This window comes from Rhopalosiphum padi, chromosome 4, assembly GCF_020882245.1.
Source record: "Rhopalosiphum padi isolate XX-2018 chromosome 4, ASM2088224v1, whole genome shotgun sequence".
Lineage (NCBI taxonomy): Eukaryota > Metazoa > Arthropoda > Insecta > Hemiptera > Aphididae > Rhopalosiphum > Rhopalosiphum padi.
Window position 1 is genome coordinate 41,640,734 of NC_083600.1, and position 22,149 is coordinate 41,662,882.

At 26.4% G+C, this 22,149-nt stretch overlaps 3 protein-coding genes across 5 annotated transcripts; 2 read left to right on the forward strand and 1 right to left on the reverse strand.

Moving 5' to 3' along the window:
- Positions 1–2,116: 2,116 nt before the first annotated feature.
- On the forward strand, positions 2,117–3,975 carry LOC132928623 (GTP:AMP phosphotransferase AK3, mitochondrial). The gene is made up of 4 exons (XM_060993430.1): positions 2,117–2,265; positions 2,370–2,729; positions 3,239–3,450; positions 3,509–3,975. Exons 2-4 carry the CDS (start codon positions 2,557–2,559, stop codon positions 3,799–3,801), a joined length of 678 nt encoding a protein of 225 aa, XP_060849413.1. The 5' UTR covers positions 2,117–2,265; positions 2,370–2,556; the 3' UTR covers positions 3,802–3,975.
- A 694-nt stretch (positions 3,976–4,669) lies between these two features.
- On the forward strand, positions 4,670–15,610 carry LOC132929094 (girdin). Of its 2 annotated transcripts, none has more exons than XM_060994190.1 (22): positions 4,670–4,980; positions 5,467–5,555; positions 5,638–5,743; positions 5,814–6,023; positions 6,095–6,208; positions 7,389–7,543; positions 7,613–7,694; positions 7,770–8,211; positions 9,372–9,553; positions 9,885–10,016; positions 10,087–10,257; positions 11,089–11,381; positions 11,683–11,884; positions 11,947–12,204; positions 12,271–12,417; positions 12,490–12,635; positions 12,700–12,795; positions 12,945–13,008; positions 13,622–13,712; positions 13,767–13,861; positions 14,737–14,816; positions 14,894–15,610. In XM_060994190.1, the coding sequence occupies exons 1-22, from the start codon at positions 4,924–4,926 to the stop codon at positions 15,009–15,011; spliced, it is 3,330 nt and encodes a 1,109-aa protein (XP_060850173.1). In that variant the 5' UTR covers positions 4,670–4,923; the 3' UTR covers positions 15,012–15,610. The 2 variants fall into 2 exon arrangements, with proteins under 2 accessions (XP_060850173.1, XP_060850174.1); XM_060994191.1 differs by having other exon boundaries at positions 4,671–4,980; positions 13,788–13,861.
- A 1,091-nt stretch (positions 15,611–16,701) lies between these two features.
- LOC132929096 (threonine aspartase 1) lies at positions 16,702–20,875 on the reverse strand. 2 transcript variants are annotated; one of them, XM_060994192.1, is made up of 9 exons: positions 20,488–20,875; positions 20,194–20,261; positions 19,864–20,135; positions 19,221–19,300; positions 19,080–19,147; positions 18,901–19,017; positions 17,184–17,367; positions 16,971–17,110; positions 16,702–16,914 (listed from the first exon to the last, which is right to left on the reverse strand). In XM_060994192.1, the coding sequence occupies exons 1-9, from the start codon at positions 20,522–20,524 to the stop codon at positions 16,843–16,845; spliced, it is 1,038 nt and encodes a 345-aa protein (XP_060850175.1). In that variant the 5' UTR covers positions 20,525–20,875; the 3' UTR covers positions 16,702–16,842. The 2 variants fall into 2 exon arrangements, with proteins under 2 accessions (XP_060850175.1, XP_060850176.1); XM_060994193.1 differs by having other exon boundaries at positions 20,214–20,261; positions 20,488–20,874.
- Positions 20,876–22,149: the final 1,274 nt, after the last annotated feature.

The following is a 22,149-nucleotide window of genomic DNA, read 5'->3' on the forward strand; positions in this document are numbered from 1 at the left end:
CTTTATTACTCTATATATCTCAATTTCGAGTGCTGACGTGGACAGTTTCAACAACTCTTTTATTTTCAACAAACTTCACCAAAAATAAAAATTATGAAATTTATAAAGGATACCAAAAGATAGGGCATAAATCTAGTTTAGGGGCCAAGCGATTTTTTAAATTTTTTTTATCGAAACTCATGTATCTCATCGAGTTAAGAACGATGGTGCAATCAGAATTTGTCGCTCTCATTTAGTTTCGAAGTTATGGGCGTCCAAAGTTTAAAATAAGTTAAAAATAGACCACTGTCGTCGACTGACTTAAGATGCGTATTTCGATTACGCACATTAAGCCTTGGACATTGGCACGCGCCAAATACATAACAAATTGCCGCGGCGCTCTAAAGCACCATGTTAGTATATTACTGGCATTAAACCTCCGACGAAAAAAAAAATACAAAGATTCTGTAATTCGACTTAAAGCCTATAAATAAATCATACCTATTATTAAAATACATATTTTGAGTTTTTACTACATATTTTGATTTCATAAATACATATACATAAATTCAAACCCTAATTATAATATTAATATTATATTTTTCATATTCTTGACATAGTGATATTTTTGTATTCGCAGCTCTTTTGTGTTTACCACATTTTAACCGCGACATTATGACGTGTATTCAGGTATAGAATATGAATCCAAGAAGAAATTCAAAACTTATGATGTTTTCTGTTACTTTTGTAATACATTGAGCTGTTAGTGCTTCAAAATGTCCAGTCATCGGTTAACAATATTCTTATTATTGAACAATATGGTTTTAGATCAGGCCGTTAAGCTGTAAAAAATTTTATTTATTTTATTTAACAATTACATTCTAAAAACCTTCGTGGAACATTCACTCTCAAGTAGATGTCATATTCACGGACTTTGCCAGTCTTTGACAGAGTCGATCATCATATTCTCGTGGATATTCTTAACAAGTTGGGATTTAGTGAGTCTGTTCTCTCTTGACTCAAATCTTATTTATCTGGCAGAATTCAATGGGTTAAGGTTTTTGGATACAATTTAATGTTATTGGAATTCCCTCGGGAAACCCTCAAGGAGTCCACGTGTCCCTTCTGATTTTTTAACTACTTATTAACGGGATTAAAAATGTGAGTCCCTCTTGAATATTTTTTATGTTTGCGGATGATTTAAAATCTTTAGCAGAATCGATACACTAACAGACTGGCCAGATTGCAATTCATTACAAAATGAGGTAAATTCCATGGTTACCTGGTTTAATTTAGTCGGGTTACAAATGTTACAATACAATACTAAAAAATGACAGTCTATGTCTTTCTCGAGGTGTCGAAATTTCTATTCTATCAACTTTACCGTCTTAATCTACGTCATTAATAGCTCAAATCTTGAATCGGTGAGTAGGAAAAAAGATTTAGGTGTTATATTTAGCCGTAGGTTGAACTTTCACTCTCACATGGAAGCTATGAGTTGTAAAGGTCTCCAAACACTTGACTTTGTTTTACGAATATCTATAAGGAAATAAGTTGTCCACCTAACTCAAAGTCCTTTACTGTTCATTTGTTAGATCTCTTTTTGAATATGCCTCAGTCCTCTGGGAGACTGGATCCTTGTACAGCTGTTTCTATCTTAACGAATGAGTTCTAAGGCGATTTGGTTGCGTTTGTGGGGTGTACAAAATTTTTCAAAAAAAAGTACATAATACTGAGGTTTGATAAAAAAATTCGAAAGTGGTAGTGCTGGCGAAACGGACCTGAGAAATACGCTGTACGTAAATAGTGAAAGACAAAAATAAAGATAATTAATTATGTCAGAACCAGACACCAATCAGTAATTAACATAAAACCAATTTTTTGTGTTTAAATTCCAATTAGAGTATTAATTTAGAGCTATTTTTTTAAGCCATTTTAGGAATCATTCATTACGAATATTAACATTTTCTATTAATTGTAGATAATTACAATATTTTTATCTAAGCGTTTAAAATTATAATTTTAATAATTCAAATTTTTTGACCTGGATTAATAAACAATGATGGACAAGTTGGTCGATGGATATTTTATAAAATTTTTTTACAGATCTTGATTAGTTTGTCCTAGCGTGAACCGACTGGACCGAGTAGTACACTACCAGTTATACTCCTCAGATAAAATAAGCGCAGTAATATAATTTATGCTGTGCGATTAGCAACCATCTCTTTTCAATGGTAGCAGCTGATCGTCTAATTAGTATAATTTTGGAGGGCAAATGTTCAACAGGTACGCACGTTTATAAATGATAACGGCATCCGTTTATACTTTTATAATTTATTATTGTTTATTACTGTACACTAATATAAGTTATATAACGTATCATTTATTAGATTTCCGGGTAGCATAAATGTTGCAATAGGACAAATATTGTGAGTGCCAAATGCCAATTTCATCGCGACAAACGCAGGATAAACTGCACAAAACTACGACAGAAAAACTAAAAAAGAATTGTTTATTTAACTGTTACATATAACAGTTTTTTTACGGTCCGAGTGAAATATAATAAAACAAATAGGTATGCCATCGACGAAGAAACTATTACAAGCTCTGATTATGGGTGCCCCAGGCTCTGGAAAAGGAACTGTGTCAGAACGTATAGTCCGATCGTTCGACATGTTACACATATCCAGTGGTGACATACTACGAAAAATGATAAGAGAGAAGACTGACATTGGAATCCAAGTCAACAAGTAAGCCATCCGTACAAGTAGGTCATAGGTATTTAGGAGATGAGAAGTATTTTGTACATTTATTATTTATTTATATAACTTAATATAATTAGAGGCTGTTGCTCAATTACTTATAATAATATATTCTATTTATTATTTTATAATAATATACATAAATAATTTCAATTCCTATATTTAAGAGTTAATGGATCTTTGTTTCCTATAAATGTCAATTATTGAGTGGTTTCCTAAATAATTAATATTGCATTTAGGTATGAAATCAGAAACTAGGATGTCTAACTAGTATAAATAGGTGGGATTTTTAAGTTTATTTGAAATAGAAGTATTGGTGATGGGAGGAGTCTGGAGATACTGGCCATCGCCTATATAGCTGCTTGAGAATAGTCCATTACATATTAAAACACATATAGATGGTTAAATGTCGATGCTCAGCCTATTAATGTTTTGCCCAAACATATATTTTGGGTCATAGTATGCAAGTGCTAACATTAGTTTTTATTATTGCCCAGATTTGTGTCTAATGGGCAACTCGTGCCCGATGAGCTGATGTTGAAAACTATTGGTAGCGAGTTGAACCGTCTATCGTCTGCTGATCGTAGCTGGCTGCTGGATGGCTTCCCTAGGACAAAACCGCAAGCATTGAGTCTATTCAAAATAGCACCTGTTCAAGTAGTTATTAGCCTCGATGTACCATTTGATATCATTATCAATAGAGTAAAAGGTCAGTTACTTATTACAATTTTGATTGATAAATTTATACTTCAATCAATTATATACAGGTAGATGGATACATGCACCAAGTGGACGAGTCTACAATACAGATTTTAATGCTCCTAAGGTACCTGGTCACGATGATGTAACTGGTGAACCATTAATGCAACGCGACGATGATAAACCGGAATCTGTTAAAAAACGTTTAGAAATATATTCTGAGATGGCTGGACCTATTTTAGAATATTATGCTGAGCAAAATATTTTAGCAAAATTTTCAGGAAAAACTACCAATGAAATTTGGCCTCAAGTTTACAAATACTTGGCTACCAAGATTGAACCGAAGGAAAAACTTGCATAAGAGTTGTAGATATATTTGTATTAGCCAATGTTTAAATTGTTGTACTAATTTTAATGATACATTGTTTTTATAATCAAAATCCTATATACTATATACTTTATTTATTATTATATATTATTACTATTGTTACTTACTTGGTGCTATTTAAAGAAATACATTGTTTTTGGTGTCTTATACTTTTGTTTATATTTAAAATGATCAATTTAGGTCTTTTCATTGAATTTCCAAATTTCATGTGGAGAATTAGGAAAATATACCTTCTTAAACACAGAGCATTAATATTTGTAAAACATCATAAGAAATTATTGCTACTACTCAGCATTATGAATAAGAACTAAAATTTTCATTATTTGATGGTTATTAAGCAAGTAATATAACTTAATATAATCAGAATCCACCATAGGACTGTAGTTATGCACCCAATAATACTTTCCTTGAGGATCATTCTTGTTATTTGTTGGTCTGTCTTAGCAAAGTATCAATCCAATGTATTGACTTTTTGAAGTTAAAATCTTGAAATTACAGTAATACATTATTTAAAAACTTAGATTATACACAACTCTAAACTCACACAAGTATATTATGATCCAATGGATTCCAAGTTTAAAAAATTAAAACCATATAACACTATGATTATTAACTACCTACTATTAAAGTACACATTCAAAAATTAAAAATGCATCCAGTGTAGCCAATCACTAACCATGTGCTTTGCTATGGGGCTCGGGCAGTATCCTCCTCATTACAGCTACAATTGAGTTGTAATCATAAAAAGTGGCCAGGTGTTATGCTGTTTGATGTTGTCATACTGTATTTCTATTTTTGTTTACTGCTATTATCAATTTATCTTATATTATTACTAAATTACTTTTACTTTTTGTTTTTTTTTTAGTTTTTCACAATAGGCAGTTTTAACTTTTAATTATTCTAGAGTAAGGTTGTTGTAGATTTTTAAATGCATGTTTGTTTTACTGGGTATAGTGCAATAATAAGTAATTATGTACTGGGTTGTTTATAAATGTATGTTTAGTTAATGTTAAACTTTATATAGCAGGAATATGATCCTTTTACATTAACAGATTGTTAACATTTATAATATTTCGAACTTATTTATGTTTAACCATGGAAATAACATTAACAGAAAAAGAAGAATTTATGCAGGAACATTTAGTTGTTTGGGTAAGTCTGTTATTCAATGTTATCTTCAGCGTTTACCACTATCTTTCATTTGATCAACTTACTTTTTACTTAATTGATTATTGATTGATATATCTATTTAGTAATTTGCTCTTAGAAACTAAAATTCTATTAATTAATGAAAAACATTTTTATAAAAACTGATTTATGTTATGTCATTTTTTTAAATATTCATACCTTGTATTTTATGTTGAAATATTTTCCATTAGTCTAAGAGTATTATACTAATATTCTAAATATATACTAGATTCAACTAGTTAAAGTGACCTATAAATAAGTCATATTTATAAATCTGGATAATTGGCTTTACATTGATGTGCTCGTGGCATTCTAGGTTATGCAAGCAGTGTCAATATTAGAGTTGGAAACTTCTAGTATTATATAAATTACTAAACATGCATGCTCTAAATAAAAACAAGATATAAGCTCTAAAAATGTATTAAATATATAATTTGACAATTTTTTTAGTTACAATCATGCTTAAACAAGCCAGAAAAATTAAGTGTATATGAAAATTTAATTGATGGGACATTGATTTATGAAGTATTACTTTTGATGTAAGTATCAGTCCTTATCAATCTATGAAACTTATTTATTTTATGTTATAATTGATAAATATATATTTTTTTGATTTTCCAGAGATCCTGAACCGTTATATCATACCATTGTTTCTGGTCAAAATGATCCATCCATTAGAATCCAAAATATTAATTGTATTTTGAAAAATATTAAAATGTTATATGAAGTAAGTAATTTAATATAATGTTTAAGTATATAGTACTGCATACTTAACTAATTTATTGTAAATATTCTAGGAAGAACTGGGGCAGGTTATATTGACAATGCCTGATTGTTTACGTTTAGGACGGGAACCTTATTCAAAACAAAGTTTTGAAGATATGAAATTATTATTGTTATTATTGCTTGGTTGTGCAGTTCAATGTCCAAACAAAGAATCATTTATTGAACGTATAAAAACATTGCCTATTGAATCTCAACATGCTCTTGTACATTATATAAAACAAGTAATACATTGTATTAATTTGAACACACTATTATTTAATTATAACAAAATAATTGTTGATTAAATTTATAGATAACTGAAAGTCAGCAAATTGTAATTACTCAAGAGAATGCAGAGCAATTAACAACTGACCTCATGATCTCTCATATTCGGCAATTGGTTAAAGAACGTGATCAATATCTTCAGGTAACTAAAAATATGCTATAACATAATAAAAACAATTTAGGTATATATAATTGCTTATTGATAAGAAAGTGAATTCAGATTTCAGACATATATAACTAATATAATAAATAATTTAAATATTATAGTTAAAATACTATTTCTTCTCTATAATATAGTAGTATTAATTTTGTACATTTTAAATACTGTATAATTGTATTAAATATTGGAGTTTTCTTGAGTATTGAATATTTTTCTTCAACTATTGTTTTTCTAATATCCAATTCAAAATTGCAGTTGTTTTTAAAATAAATTAATGCAACTAAAATCTTATTTTTGACATAATATGCTGCTGTTAACATGAATAATACTAATTTTTAACATTAATAATAGTTTGATATTTCACTATCCACAATATACTAATTAAATTTTTTTTTGTTTTATTGTTGAACACTATCTTTCTAATAACTTTTAATGATATGACAGCATTACGGTGACTATATTAAAATATTATTTTTATTTATATTAAATTATATTAATCAAATTAAGATGAATGAAAAAATATTAATTATTACTAAAGTTAATTATGTTCCAATTTCAAATGTTAACTACTTATAATTTATGCTTGCCGTTTTAATAAAAATTGTCCTATCTTTCCAATTGAAACTAAATAATGTAGTTATTAGCCGACATGTGTGCAGCAACACATCTTATATCACGGTCTTAGATTATAAGAGTATACCGTATAAGACCTGATAAGTAATATTCAACCTATATTATTTTTAATTTTATATAATAGAATTTAAAAAATTAATTTTAAATTTTCAAAAACAATTAATAAAATAAAATACCCTTTTCCATTTATCACCATTCACTGTATACTCAACATTTATCAACCGTACATCTGTAAAATGAATATTTTTTTCACATATATGCATTTCTTCATTTTCAGTTTCAAGATGTGTCCTCTTGAATAAACATCTTGAAACTAAAAAGCGTATAGACAGATATATATTTTTCTAACATTAAGTTTCCCTTATTAAAATTTTATTTAAAAAATGATACAAAGTGATACACTATATATTAAATTAAATGTGCAAGATAATTTTTTAAATAGCTATTTTAATATACCAATTTATATTATAATCAATCAAAAATGTAATAATATAATATTCTTTATTTAAAAAAAAAAAATATTTTTTAGATGTGGACAGAATTAGAAGAAAAGCGTTTTTCTAATTTGAAACCTTTAGAAGCTGGTGGTTTGACCATATCTATTAGTTCTAATGGTGATAATCAAAACTATGCCCTTGAACTTGCTGATTGGAAAGCAAAGCTTCGAAAACTTAGACATGAATTGTAAATATTCATAATATAAAACTATTATAAACAAACATTTAAATAAATATATGTTTGATTTACTTATAGGGAAGAAAAAACTGAAGCATTAGCTGAAGCTAAGGAAGAACTTGAACAAACTAATCTCACAGCAGTTAAATTAAAAGAAGAGGTACATAACAAATGAAATATACAAATAAAATTTTTTTTTATAATTATCATAATATATCTTTTTCAATTATTTCAGCTTCAACAAATCAAAGTAGATGCTAGATCAGCAAAAGCATATAGAGATGAAGTAGATGCTTTACGAGAAAAAGCATCCAATTATGAACACCTAGAAATAGAAATAAAAAAATATAAAGAAAAATTAGGAGATTTAGATTATTATAAATCTAGGGAAGAAGAGCTCACACAAAATAATTTGCTTCTCCAGGAAACAAGAGAAACTCTTGAAGAGCAACTTATTAAGTTTCGAAGACGAGCTTCTCAGTTACAAGAAATGGAATCACAATTGTTACACTTTAAACAAAATATCAATACCATGACATTAGAACGTGATGCACATTTGAGAAAAATTGATGAACTTATCAATGAAAATGCACAGCTTGATCTACTTAATAAATCTTTCCAATGTAATGAAAGTTTTAACAAAGAAATTGATAATGATAGTTATTTTGATCATATCGGCAAGTATTTTACCATATCCTAGAATAATGATGTATGATATTATTTTAACAAAGGTATTTAGTTAAATTATTTCACTTAAGATGGGTATCATTTATAATTTTAAAACATTTTAAAGAGAATACTACTTATAGTTTAAGCTGAATTCATAAGAACAAGTGTGTCAGCACTCATAGTTTGTAGATTTGAAGTGATTACAATTATGTTAAAATAAAAACAGAAACTTAGTTTTCATTTATAAGTTAAATATATTTAAGAAGATGCTACACCCACTGTGTTGTCTCCATCTTACAAACTATAACATGTCAAATTTTTGTTAAGTAGGATCAATTTTGTTTGTTGAGCTTAAATATTAAAGTGAAATGACCTATTATCAAACTTCAAGGTGAAAACATTATCTGTGTTCTTTGGTTGTTTTTTTACGATATTTTAATTTTTAAGTGAAATATGAGCATTTTTAAATATAAATATTTTACATACAGTAGAATCTTGATTTTCTAAATCTCTGTTATATGAACTCTGTATTATCTTAATGTTATTTCATTTCATTTCACGTATCCGAACATCAATGCATAAAATACCACGATGCACAAGTCCAGTTGCAGAATATTATTAGTACATATGTTTATGTACATAATTTAATAATATTTATTATTTCAATGTTCACGTGTGGCTAGCTTATCAATACCTAACCTACTGGACATTATTTTTATATTATGTATCATGTATGTATATATATTTTCATTCTACCTGGTTAAAACTTGTTGTTTTGATATCTGCTTTTCAGTTATAAAGTGTACACATCTTTAAACACACATATGTATTAAAATGAAATCATAACATAATATGTTATAATAATTCTATGTTTATTCTACAAATAATTTTTTTTTAAATTTCTATTATCCCAACTTAGTGTGGTTTCGATTAACTCAGATAATCAAGGTTCCACTATAATCATAAGTTCTACTGAACAAAAATTTGCAATATTATACATTTGTAAGACGGAGACAACACATGCGGGTGTGGTGTCCTCTTGAGGGTTTAAAAGTGTTAAAAAATTCTCTAACATAATATGTTTATATTAATAACCTACTATGCAATATATTTTATTATTTTTGGTTGTACATGTTTTTGTATTTAATATAAAATATGTATATTTTAGGTTCAAAAGATAATAGCTTGTGTGAACAACTAAGTACCAGTGCTCAATCACATGCTCTAAGACTTGAATTGGAAAATAAAAAACTTACATCAACAATAGAATGCTTACAAGATAATATTAGACATCAAAATAATGAAATAATACTAGAACTAGAAAAAGATAAGAAGTTGCTTTCATTGCAGGTAATTAATTAAATGATATTTACGTACTTAAATTTTTTCATCAAATGATATTAAAATAATTTTTGCAATATTTAAGCCTATTAAATATGATTATAATAACCAAAAAACCTAACCGTTAATGCACAGAAATTAAAATATATGTAATCCTTAGTTGAAACTAAAATAAGCTACAAACATTAACTATTCATTCAATTTTTTTTACTGTAATAATTTAAAATTTGTTTAAAAAAAAAATATTTTATAATTTTATAAAAATTGTGATAACATTGACTCCAATTACTGAATTACATAAAAAAAATTAATAGATATCCTTAAATGCTTATTTCTATAGCTGGAAGAAACAGAAAATAATAGAAATCGTATACATCAGCATTGTAAATCAGTTGAAAATGATCTCTCTAATATAAAGAATGAATATAAAAAATTACTTGAAACTAATGAGTTGTTAAAAATAAAAATTGAGGTGAGTTTAAATAAAATATATATAAAAATAAAACAAATTCAAAAAAAAATATTATTTTATTATTGTATAGATTAAAGCTGAAGAACTTGAAAGTTTGAAAAGAGAAAACAAAAAATTGGAAAAAGAAATTAAAGAAAATAGTTCACTTCATACCAATGAAAAATCTGATCTTGTTCAAGGTTTGGAGTTGAAAAATAATAATTTAGAAAAAGATATATCAAAATTAAAAGGAACACTAGATGTAAGTATATTTCTATTTTTAACATCAATTATTTTATTTTATATTCTTCAAAATTGTTTAAATATTTAATTTTTAAATTACAATTGGTAGACTTTGTAATTAGTAATTGAGATTATTTTTGTAAATATATATATTTTTTATTTTTCCTTTTTGGGATAAAATTTAAAATTATTTAAAACCCAAGCACATCAATTTTCATTTTAATTTGGCATATTAAAATTTGTTTTGAATCATACTTGAAATTTAATAATTTGTCATGGTTTCTAAAAATCTTGAACTAAAATATTGAAGATCAAAATATCCACGAATAAAATATGTACCTTATGTTTAGTAAAAATATTGAAATAAAAAAATTTATGAAAACCTGTTAAAAAAAAATTATTAATACATTAATTTTTTAGTTGATAAATTGTTCGTTTTTAAATTACATTTTAAAAACATTGAATAATAGGTATAATAATAACATTTTTAGTTAGGCTTGGAATAACTTATAATGCCTACTATGATATAGATTACAAATATGACTTATGTTATTTCATTGTAATACCGATAACTAAAGCCTATTATATGTGTTTTATAATACAACCAACATATTATTATTACTGTATTATTAAATTATATTCAAATTTGATTTAATAATGTACAATCAATGTAACTAAAAAATTAATGTATTAATATTCTCTTTTTAAACAGGTTTTTATAATTTTTTTTATTTGAATATTTTGTCCTATGCATTGGATTTTTATCTATATATTAATTTCATTGTCTAAAAAATATGTTTATTGTAACTTTAAATATTTGATTAATCACATTTTTTGTATTACATTTTAGAATAAATTAGAAGAAATAGATAACTTATTAAGTGAAATTGATATGTTAAAAAAAGAAAAAGAAGTGTTAAATAAAAACGTAGAAGATTACGACAAGCAAATACATCGTTTACGTGTTATAGAAAACGAATTTCATGATTTGAAAAGTAAATATACTGTTGAAGTGGCAGCCACCAAAGCTGTTCAAGATGATTTGGTATCAGAAAAACGTAAATCTCAACAGATTATGGAAAACTTAGATAAATTAGGTTTAGCATTGGATCAGTCGGCTCCACCAGAAAATGTATTAGATCAGTAAGAAAAATATTTATCTATACTGTAATTAAAAATAGTTTTGAAATTTAAAAATCTCATATGTTACAGTAAAAAAAAAAATTACAAACGGTATAGTTTGTCGATTTAAGAAAAAGTATACATTAGTGGAAATTAAATACATTTTGTTTGTGCCATTTAATTTAATTTTTTTTTATTATTAATAATTTATAAAATTGTAATTTGTAACAATCACTCAAAATTTTCATCATTGAAATTATTTCGAGTATAATAAATAAATCTAATTTTTTTTATAATTATTCACCTTAAAATAATTTCACAGAATTGTTTCAAGTCCCGAAGTAGTGAAAGCTGTAAGGGAGAAAATCACTAAAGATACTAATATGTGTCATGAATTTAAAACTGTTAATGTTGCTCAAATGGAAGTTGATTTAACAACTTTAAAATCTAAAGTTCATTCTTTGAATAGTCAACATACTGCATTGCAATTAGCAAACACTCAGTTAGCAGCAGAGAAAGAAGAAGTAATTGAATATTTAAATTTATATTTAAAAGAATTATGTAAATGTTAATTGTATTTTATTAGACACAAAAAGAATTGGATTCCACTAACGCAGCTTTTTCTAAACTTCAAATACTACACAATCAATTGACACTTGAATATGAAGAACAACTAAAACAGAAAGATTCCTTAAAAAATGATCTCAAAGAAGCCAGGTTTTCTCTTAAAGAAAAATTAGCACAGTTGAAAAGTGTTGAAACCAAACTTAAACGTGAAAATGAACAATTTAAAGCAGAATTAATGACAGTTAAACATTTACCAGCAGAGCATGCTAAATTAAAAGTAGGAATTTAATGTTATACTATAAATAACTATAAATTCACAATTTTTGGTTCATTTTTTTGTTAGGATGATTTTAGAGCATTATTTACAGCAAATGAAAAACTTAAAGCTGATCTAAGAAATGGATTGGATGCTAAAGAATTAGTCGAAGTACACGAAAAAGAGATGGAATCTCTTAAATCTAAATTAACAGATTCCAATGCTCGCTATATGGTAATAAATTACTTTTTTCTAATATTTTTTATTAACAGACAATTATTATATTTAAATTTATTTTGCATTTAGGTACTTCAACAAATGACTAGTACTTTTGTGGAAGATAGAAGATCATTAATGGAACATGTTACAATGTTAATTACACAATACCATGAGCTTTTAACGCAATCATTAGAAGATAAAGAACAATATCATTTAGAAGAAAAAAATAATACGTTTGTTAAAATACTTTTAAAAATAATTAATTATAATTGTTTTTTATTTATACTTTATTTTTAGTGATAAATTGAATCATTTATCTCGTCAGAAAGAAAAACTTGAAGAAAAAATAATGGATCATTATAGAAAGCTCAATAGTTGCAGCATTACAAAGAAGTAATTAAAATATTAATATAACTTACAATAATTGATTATTTATATATATATATTTATATTTATCTTTACAATTAACTGAAAGTTGATTTTAAAATATTGAATATTATTAATATCAAATAAGTTAATGAATTTAATTTTTATATATTTAGAAAAACTTTTGGATCTACTTGGATAAGAAAAGTAAAAAAAGCTGGTACAGAGTTAATGAATAAGGTGAATAAAGTGTATTTATTATAATAGAATAAAATAAAATATTTTATAACTCAATAAAAAGAGGTGATTAAAACTATACTTATGTAAGAGTGAACTCAGGAAGAGGTTTCAGCACATGATGGCAACAATTGGTTTAGCTAATTTCAATCGAGTGCTGCACTTTAAAAATGTCACTTCACTATTCTAACCACCATCTAGTATTTTGTAGCTTGAATTTTTTGTAAACTAATACAGTTAAGCAATTAATTCTAAAAGTCAATGATTTGTTCAAGAACCAATTTAATTGTAACCAAACCAGAAGAAAATTAGTTATCCCACCTTAAGTTACTGTTTATGACACAAATTATACATCACAATTTTAATGACTATACTTTATTCGGAATGAGATTGTACCTCGGTGGCAACCAGTTTTCGTTGAGCGGCAGTCAGACAACACCCGTTTATTCACCCTACTGAGTCAACTATCTGCAGGCCTGCTGTATAGTAAAGCCATGCCCATGCGCACAAGTTGGCTGCCGAGGTACAATCTCATTCCGAATAGAGTAAAGATTAATGCAGATGATTTAGTTCTAAAAGTATTTCAAAATTAAAGTGTTTCTATGTTTTGTTTTAGAGTCGTATGTCTTGGCATGAAGATATGGCTAGAAGAGGGATTGATTCAGATACAAGTTTAGATTTAGATGACAACCAATCAAATCATCAAGGTTAGATTTCTTTTACTTGGTTCTTATTAATACAAATCAATAATTATTTAAAAGATAATACATTTTCTATTATAGAATACTCCGACAATTTAAGCAGTTTAGGAACTCCAGGAACACGTCAAACTCTTTATTTATCTGGTGAAGAAAACGTAAGCTTTTATATCTTTATTATTTTTAGATTTACTTGCATTAGTTCTTGTCTTATTATGCTATTGTCTACGCTAAAACTGTGGTAACATTTAAACTGTTTATTTTTTTTTACCTTATTTGAGCAAATGTGATTATGCTATGTTTGAGCCACTTGTACACTATACATAGGCGCCCGCAGGGGGGGGGGTGCAAGACGAGGCATTTGCCCCCCCCTCCTGGAATTCAAATAGAATGTTGAACATTTTAACTTTTATTTTGATTTATAAATATTTCATCGATATTTTTTTATTTTTATGGGGTTGGTATTTGATTTCATATAATTCTAACACATTTTGTAGTTTACGAGGAATAAACATTTTTTATTGTATTTTTTGGTGTTTAATGTCATTATGCCTCTTTCTGATAAATTTCCTGCAGGTGCCCATGACACTATATTTTGCATGCAACAAAAAAATGTTCAAGCGCCCAAATGCAATTGCTAGTTCTACCGAAAGTATTATAAATTAGAAATCTAAAAGCATTAAATATTGTTTGATGCTGGTATCCACTTAGTACTTTATTTGAGTATGCAAGTATAATATAAATTTAACTTATTATAGTTAATTAACAATTTCAAAAACGTCATAGGAAATATTAGTTTCTGAGTTATTTAAAAGCAAACACCCATAAGATAATATTACAAATAATAAATATTAATAAAAGGCTAAAAAGTATTAATTATTTTATGCAATTTAAATTGCTTTTATAAAACGAATAAAAAAACTGTTGCATTTGTACATTTTGTTTTATGTGTTCATAATAACAAGTAAATTATAATAGTTGTATGAAAACAAATGTAAATTGATGTACATTTTATTTTTGTGTTTTACTAAAGGATGTTGATGAAGGATCTATTATAGCTAGCCATTCATTATCAAATTCACCACTTACTCCTTCATATCGTAATGAACATAAGTAATAAAAAAATGTTATTTCTATGTTAAGAATTTAATTTTTTTTTTAATTTTAGACTTAAACAATATTATTTTTAGATTACCTCACATTACCGATGATGAAATTAAGGATAGTAGTAACAACTCAACAGTGCGCTCCAGTAAAACACTTCTAACGAAAGAAGATACAAACTGGTATGAATATGGATGTGTCTAATATAATTTAAAATTGTTGAATTTATATTTTCTTGACTGTTAAAAGTTTTTTAGTGTGGAATTTTTTTTAACTATAATGTTCCTGTTTTTTACCTAATCGCACACTTTTTCTTCTAATATATAAAAAATTTTAGAACTTTTTTATACATATTTAAGTTTTATTTCAATTTTAAATTCTTTTGTGCATAAATTTCATTTATATTAATTTTACAAATACCGTTTTTATTTGATGTTATTTTTACTAGATTAATTTGTATTAGGCTAAATACTAATTTAATATGTTAAGTTTATACTTTACTACTAAAATTTAGTGAGATTTTGATGAATAATATATCACAACCTAGTGGTATAAAAAAATCGAATTTATTATCTGATTCTTGCCAATGTTTACTTCCAAAGGGATTTCCCATAAAACAGTATTGACGAATTAAATATTGTGATATTTGTTTACTACACATTTGGTGGTTAGAAAATTAATATAAATGCAATCAAAAACCACGTAAATAATATATATTTTAATTATAAAAAAGGATGCATACTTAATATTTTTTTAATATGAAAATATATGTTTTTATAATAAATGGAATGATTTATATTTTATGTCAAATTTGTTTTGTATATACCATATTATCGTGCAACATATATTCAACATCCATTAAATCCACATTCTACGACAGATACATTAGCTACACTGCTACAGTTTTATCGTAGACCTTTTGATTATCATTCCCAAGAATAGTCTTGTTGACAGCAAACATGATAAAAATTATCAACATTATTGTTGCATGTAGTACTCTTATACAACATAATAATGGATATAGTTTTATATTTTACATCATTAAAGACTTCAAAATTTAAGCATTTGATGTATGTTTTACAATACAGTATACACTATAATGTCAGTTCATAAAATGAAAAGTGAATAACAACATCATTATTAATATTACATTAGTACCTTGAAAGTGACATAAAAACAAATATTATAGACGTAAATTTACTAATTAAGGAGCTTTTAGTCGAAAACTGTGTATTTTTGGGTTGAATTCAATTCGTTCTCGACTTACCCGCACTATGTAGAGTATAATTTGATATTAGTTTTAAATAATAGGTGTAATATATTTAATTTATCAATGTATGACGATTCGATCAAAGTGTAACATTTATTGGATTATGTGATACAGAATATACTTAAATTAAGAATAAATTTTTTTTTCGAACAAGACTAGGGTGTCTATTAAGTTAATAGCATACATTTTGTTTTCTCTATTCAAATCATACCCAACATAGAACATTTGTATGATTAGATTAATTTTGTGTTACTAGTTTTAATGTTAAAACAAATTACCAATTATCAAAAATTAAGTTAAAAGATTTTTTATGTAAGTTGCAACTATACAAAATAGTAAAATTTAAAAATTCTCATTTATTGCATAGAACAGGGGTCGGAAAGTAATTTCTATTGGAGTCCTAAAGATTAAAATAATAAATCAATTAGGTTCAGTGAAAAAATCTTTTTCAAATCTTTATACATAATGAAGTACAATGTGTTGACAGGGTCCAGAGTTTTGCCTTCCGCCAGTTGCCGACCCCTGGCATAGAGCATAGATATTGAAAAATGGTAAAAACTATATGTTCAAATACTGACAATATTCTTGACTTTAAGTTTGATTAATGAACAATTGTACACAAGATTATCAAAAGATTCATTTAATAAAAATACAACAGTAAAATAAAACATTATTTTTAGTTAAAAAAAAAAAAAAAAAAACAATTTTATTTAGAAAAAGAGTAGTATAAAATTTAAAAATTTAAATTAATTTTTATAACACTACTTACAAAGGATACCCTTGTACCATAACACTTGTTCCTGGTAAAGTATTTGCCATTAAACGACTCACAAAACTCTAAAAAACATTAAACATTAAACATTAAACTATTACAATTAAAATTGAATATATACTTTTCTGTCATTTTCTGTAGCATAAGCAATACACATTGATTTTGTAGTGTGTGCACTCAAAATTTCACAGCAGTCTTTATTTTTATATAATACCAGTGCACCTGCTAGTTTTTCATTATAATTTTTTAATATTGGTGAATCTGGAAAAATAAAATCCTAAAGTTAAGGAACAAAGATATCAAACAAAATATTTAATAATAATATGTAACTAACGTAAAAAATCTTCATTAAAACATTTAGTAATTGCTATTGTAGGACAAGAAGAAGTAAAAAGATGTCTTGACATTTCTTTAGCTAAGTTTGTCTTAATAAGATATTCACCGCAGCCAGATGTTGTTATTGCCATTGCAACATCATCAGACATTTGGGCCCAACAACCTGATCCTAATAAAGCAGCCTGAAAAATGACACATTAAATACAATATATTTTAATTAGGTTTTTTATGAACAAAAAAAAATAGATATATAATATATTAGGTGGCAAGGACAAAAAGTGTGATATTTCAGTTGCATCACTATAAATACTATTTTTTTATGCTTAGGTAAAGTAACTCATACAGAAACTAATAACCACGTAAAACACAAAAATATCATTTCTTATTTTATTTCATAATAATTATTGTATTTATCTTGAGTCGAGAATCTCAACAGATCAATACATTATATTGTACTAAACAAAAACACATCTGACCAGTCTATGGTCTGCTTGTAGGCATCAACTCAAACTGGCCAATATATAAATGATATACTTAACACTTCTATCAATATTATAGTAATTCATAGTGATCTGTTCTTGCTATTCTTAATATCTAGATTAGCTAAACTGTTTTATACAGAACAGTATGGGAATAACCTATTTATAATAGCTAATAATTGATACAATAGATAAAAAATACTGATTTGTTCATTGTTCATATATAGTAGAACCTCTCAAATCCGTCAACTTCTGAATTGGGGGTGTGGTCGGAACGCGAAAAAGGTCAGATTATCAGAATAAACAGAACCCTAATAAGGGAAATATTAAACTAGTAATTAATTTTATATATCTACTATAAGTTGGAAAATCCATATGTATTTTTAAATTATTCATATCGATAATACTATAGTCGGATCAACCGGAGTGACGGATGAGAGGGGTTCTACTATATATTAATCTGATTTAGACGTAGCTTTCAGACCATTGCGTAGCAGATTTTCACTTATCCCTTCATTGATCAGAAAAATAATTATTTACTGTAATAGCAAATAGTTTCAAGTTTCAACACTTAATATTAATTGAATTACAACATAATACCTAAAACTATAAATCATTTTTGTTACCTATTATATGTTTGAATTTGAATTAGGAATGGGCATGAAATTCGAATATCCGGATATCCAATACTGGATTTGAATCAAATTCTTATCAGGATTTTCCGCATTATCTAGATTTATGGATTTAGTTTTTATGCGACTTACAATTATTGATAATGTGTGGTAAAATAAATAAATATGGTATACTTATGTTCGAAAATATGTTATAGAATTATATTTGTTAGAATATAAAAAAAAATTGATCAGCAAAATTGAGTTGAATAATTCGAATTATTCGGATAATCCATGAAATCCATAATTAACAAATCCAAATAATTTGGATTTTTGAAATCCGGATATGCCCACCACTAGTTTGAATATTTAATATTCTCAAAATTTGAACCCAAACAATTATAAAATATTTAGATGCCTTTACTTTAAACTTTTTTTTTATTCCATTAAAAAAATACTTATATGAAATCCTGTATTAAATTTTAAAGTCTTACGTATGGACATTGTGTGCATTTTCAAATAAAAATATTATGCAATATATCATCTTTTAGAATACATTTAATTCAATATAATCTACATTAGAAACACAAATTATTGTTATGATAAAAATATTAATACAATTTACTTGTCCAATACGACCATCTTGTTTTAATAAAATACCACCACTAGAAGATGATGCAGCAACATTTCCAAACTTGTCCATTCCAACACAACCTACAGTATCTAATCTAGGGTTTCCAGCCTAAAAAACAATAATATTATTGAGTTAAAAAAAAAAAAATGGTATATATATTTTTAAGTTACTTGACAATTACTGTACTTTTGATTTATAACTTTATATTTATTGTGAACAAAGTCTTTTTTTGATTTTTCTAAAAAAATATAATAATATACTAATATCTTATTAATACAGATTGATAAAAATGGCTGAACAAATTTGTATACCTGAAATTAAATTGGATGGGTCAACAGCTACAATATTGTTTGCTATTGCATATTCATGAGCTCCAATACCAACAAGCAAACTTAATAAAAAAAATTATTTTTATAAAATATATTTTAATAAAAGTAGATTATATAATTTACCTAAACAAACATTAGAAATAAGCATGCCACAATTTTAATTTAAAACATTATTCATCGATAAATTAGATCATAATCTTATTAATCCTAATATTCAAATATATATACCAATTTCCAAAAGATACAATTATATACATTTAACTATTCAAATATGTGTGGTAATTGCAGTTGTTTAAAAATTTGATTAAATAAATCAAAATCAACATTATTTCTATTTAATATACTTAAATATTTTAAAGATAGTTCACTTAGTTTAAATTCTTATATTAATTTAGATTAAACCTTAGAAAATATTTCTTATACTATGAATCCTATTTTTTTCATCAGGTATTATAGTTGTAGTATTTTAATGAACTTCTTTACAATAACACTATTAATTGTATATAATTCTAAATATATGTGTTAGTTTAAGTGAAAATCAGATCCTTGTGATGGAAGTTTATGGTACTTTTTAAAATTTATAAATCTAAGAAAATAAAATAATACTATAACTATGACTATTTACCATGGAGGAATTCTTCCAAATGACATTTTTAGATTTTGATTTTCACAAATGAGTTTGGCAAGAGATATTGGATTTTTTATACCAGAAACAGCACCAACACCTCCATAATGCATATTTGATCCATCTATAATACTTGCATCGCATTCTACAGCACCATTCCATGTTAAATTAGATCCATAACCAGCATTAGTTAGTGGAGAATCTTCTAAAACCATAGTGGCTAATGCAACTGCATCTAGAGCTGATCCATTATTTTTTAGTACTTCCAATCCCTAAAAAATATACAATTTTTTACAAACTGATTTAAATTGTGTATTAATAGCAACCAACTTTTTTACAAGCTTTCATACATATTTTTTTATAATTGGCTTCTTTGGTTATCTTTTGGTATCCAGCACCTAATTAAAAATAGTTATTAATCAATTTAGTTGAATATGATACATGTTAGTTTTCAATATACAGAGAATTGAAAAATTCTAATAAAATAAATAAATAAATCTTTAAATACATTAGTATTATGTATAAAATATATACATAATTTAGGTAGTAGTAAGTAGCCTTGTCTGAATTTAAAACTAACACTGTCGATTTATATGGTTGCATATTTAGTATTTATGATCTTACCTGCATGAACAGCAATTACACATTCCATGCTACTCATTTGATTTTCTTAAATTGTTAAATTTAACATAACATTTGAATTTTAATCAATATTATTTCTTCAGATTCGAAGATTTGAATATGTCACACTATTAGAATAGCTTCCAATAGGAATATTAAATACTAATCTTTATTATTTATCATTGTCTAAACTTCAAGACATAATAATGACAATTATATATAAAATTCACAAAATAAAATATATTAGGTAGACGCTTTTCATTAACGGCAATACGGCATACGTTAAGACAATTAGGTACCTAGTACCTACAACTGTCTAAGTTATTACTTATTGTTATTATTATCACAAAATTATGTTATTATTGTCACAGAATAATTATTCTGTGTTATTGTTTTGTGTTATCACTTTTCATTCTGTGATCACACCACGGATATAGATAGTATCTACATCCGTGGATCACACTACGACTCACGAAGAAGACCAAAAAGCACATTTTGCACATTCAAATTTAGGGCAGATTTCACCAACACTATTAATTGCGGTTAACTCAACTTAATTAGCCACTAACCACGATTAAAGATCATAAAGATATATCTTTAATCGTGCCACTAACCCAGCATTCTTGAAATAAGTGTTATTTTTTTCTCGTTTTCAACCACGGATATAGATCTATATCTATATCTATAGTATCTATATCCGTGTTTTCAACCAACCCAAAGAACGTGGGAGAATATTCTGTTTATAGTTTACTCAATACTATTTACCAATCTCTCTCAGTTTGTCGGCAATTGGCATCGTTTATTATTTCAACCATGAGATTAAGTCGTATACTACGTGGTTGCTAAAGTGGTCCTTCCTCCAAACCATTTATTACACAATAATCATTATTGTAGATACCTATGTGGGATAAGTCCTATTAGGACATCAGGCACCAGTGGATATAGAGTCGATGCGGGACATCAGACATCATGAGAGAGTTTGGCCGTTTAAGTACTTCCAAAATCCTAATAATTTGGCATTTGAGAAAAAAAACATTTGGATCTCTTCTCATGATTAAGAAGGTTCCGAAAACTCCCGATCCATTACAATAGTATTCATTTCTTTCCTGAATATTTTTCAAAATAACTATACGCTGCATCTAGATCACCGGTAACTATTTTTGCGCCTTTAAAGCTTAGATACTTATTAATTACTACAATTAGTACAATTGTTTTCATCATCACGAAACTTACCATTAATTCATTAATATTATAATACATACTTCCGAACGGACAGGTAGTGTTGAAATTTGAAATCACAGACTAAGATAATATAAAACCTCTTTAAACAGGGGTGTCGTTTCAAATTTTTTCATGGGATGCAAAATCAATATTGAAAATCTAAAGTAATACCAGTCACTCGCATGGTTGAGTGATCCCACAAATTTTTTTCAACACACTGTATAAATATAGATCATTTTATAGAAATTATAGTATAAAACAAATAACAATAATTTTGTTCATGGGATGCATTTGCACACCCTTGTATCCCACAAATGACGCCACTGTGACTTTAAACTTATCACATTTTAGAGAGTGAGTAGGTACTGACCCCATCGACCGCTAGTATATAACCACTAAATACTATATTATAAACATAATTCTTTTAGAATTTTTATTTATGTT

Coding starts and splice junctions, on each gene's coding strand:
- LOC132929096 (XM_060994192.1), bottom strand. CDS start 20,524: ATGAGTAGCATGGAATGTGTAATTGCTGTTCATGCAG. Junction 20,262..20,487: donor TGTAATTGCTGTTCATGCAG/GTAAGATCATAA, acceptor ATTTTTAATTAG/GTGCTGGATACCAAAAGATA. Junction 17,111..17,183: donor TTTTAATGAAGATTTTTTAC/GTTAGTTACATA, acceptor TTATTTTTCCAG/ATTCACCAATATTAAAAAAT.
- LOC132928623 (XM_060993430.1), top strand. CDS start 2,557: ATGCCATCGACGAAGAAACTATTACAAGCTCTGATTATGGGTGCCCCA. Junction 2,730..3,238: donor ATTGGAATCCAAGTCAACAA/GTAAGCCATCCG, acceptor ATTATTGCCCAG/ATTTGTGTCTAATGGGCAAC. Junction 3,451..3,508: donor CATTATCAATAGAGTAAAAG/GTCAGTTACTTA, acceptor AATTATATACAG/GTAGATGGATACATGCACCA.
- LOC132929094 (XM_060994190.1), top strand. CDS start 4,924: ATGGAAATAACATTAACAGAAAAAGAAGAATTTATGCAGGAACATTTA. Junction 12,418..12,489: donor ATTCCAATGCTCGCTATATG/GTAATAAATTAC, acceptor TTTTGCATTTAG/GTACTTCAACAAATGACTAG. Junction 13,009..13,621: donor GTACAGAGTTAATGAATAAG/GTGAATAAAGTG, acceptor GTTTTGTTTTAG/AGTCGTATGTCTTGGCATGA.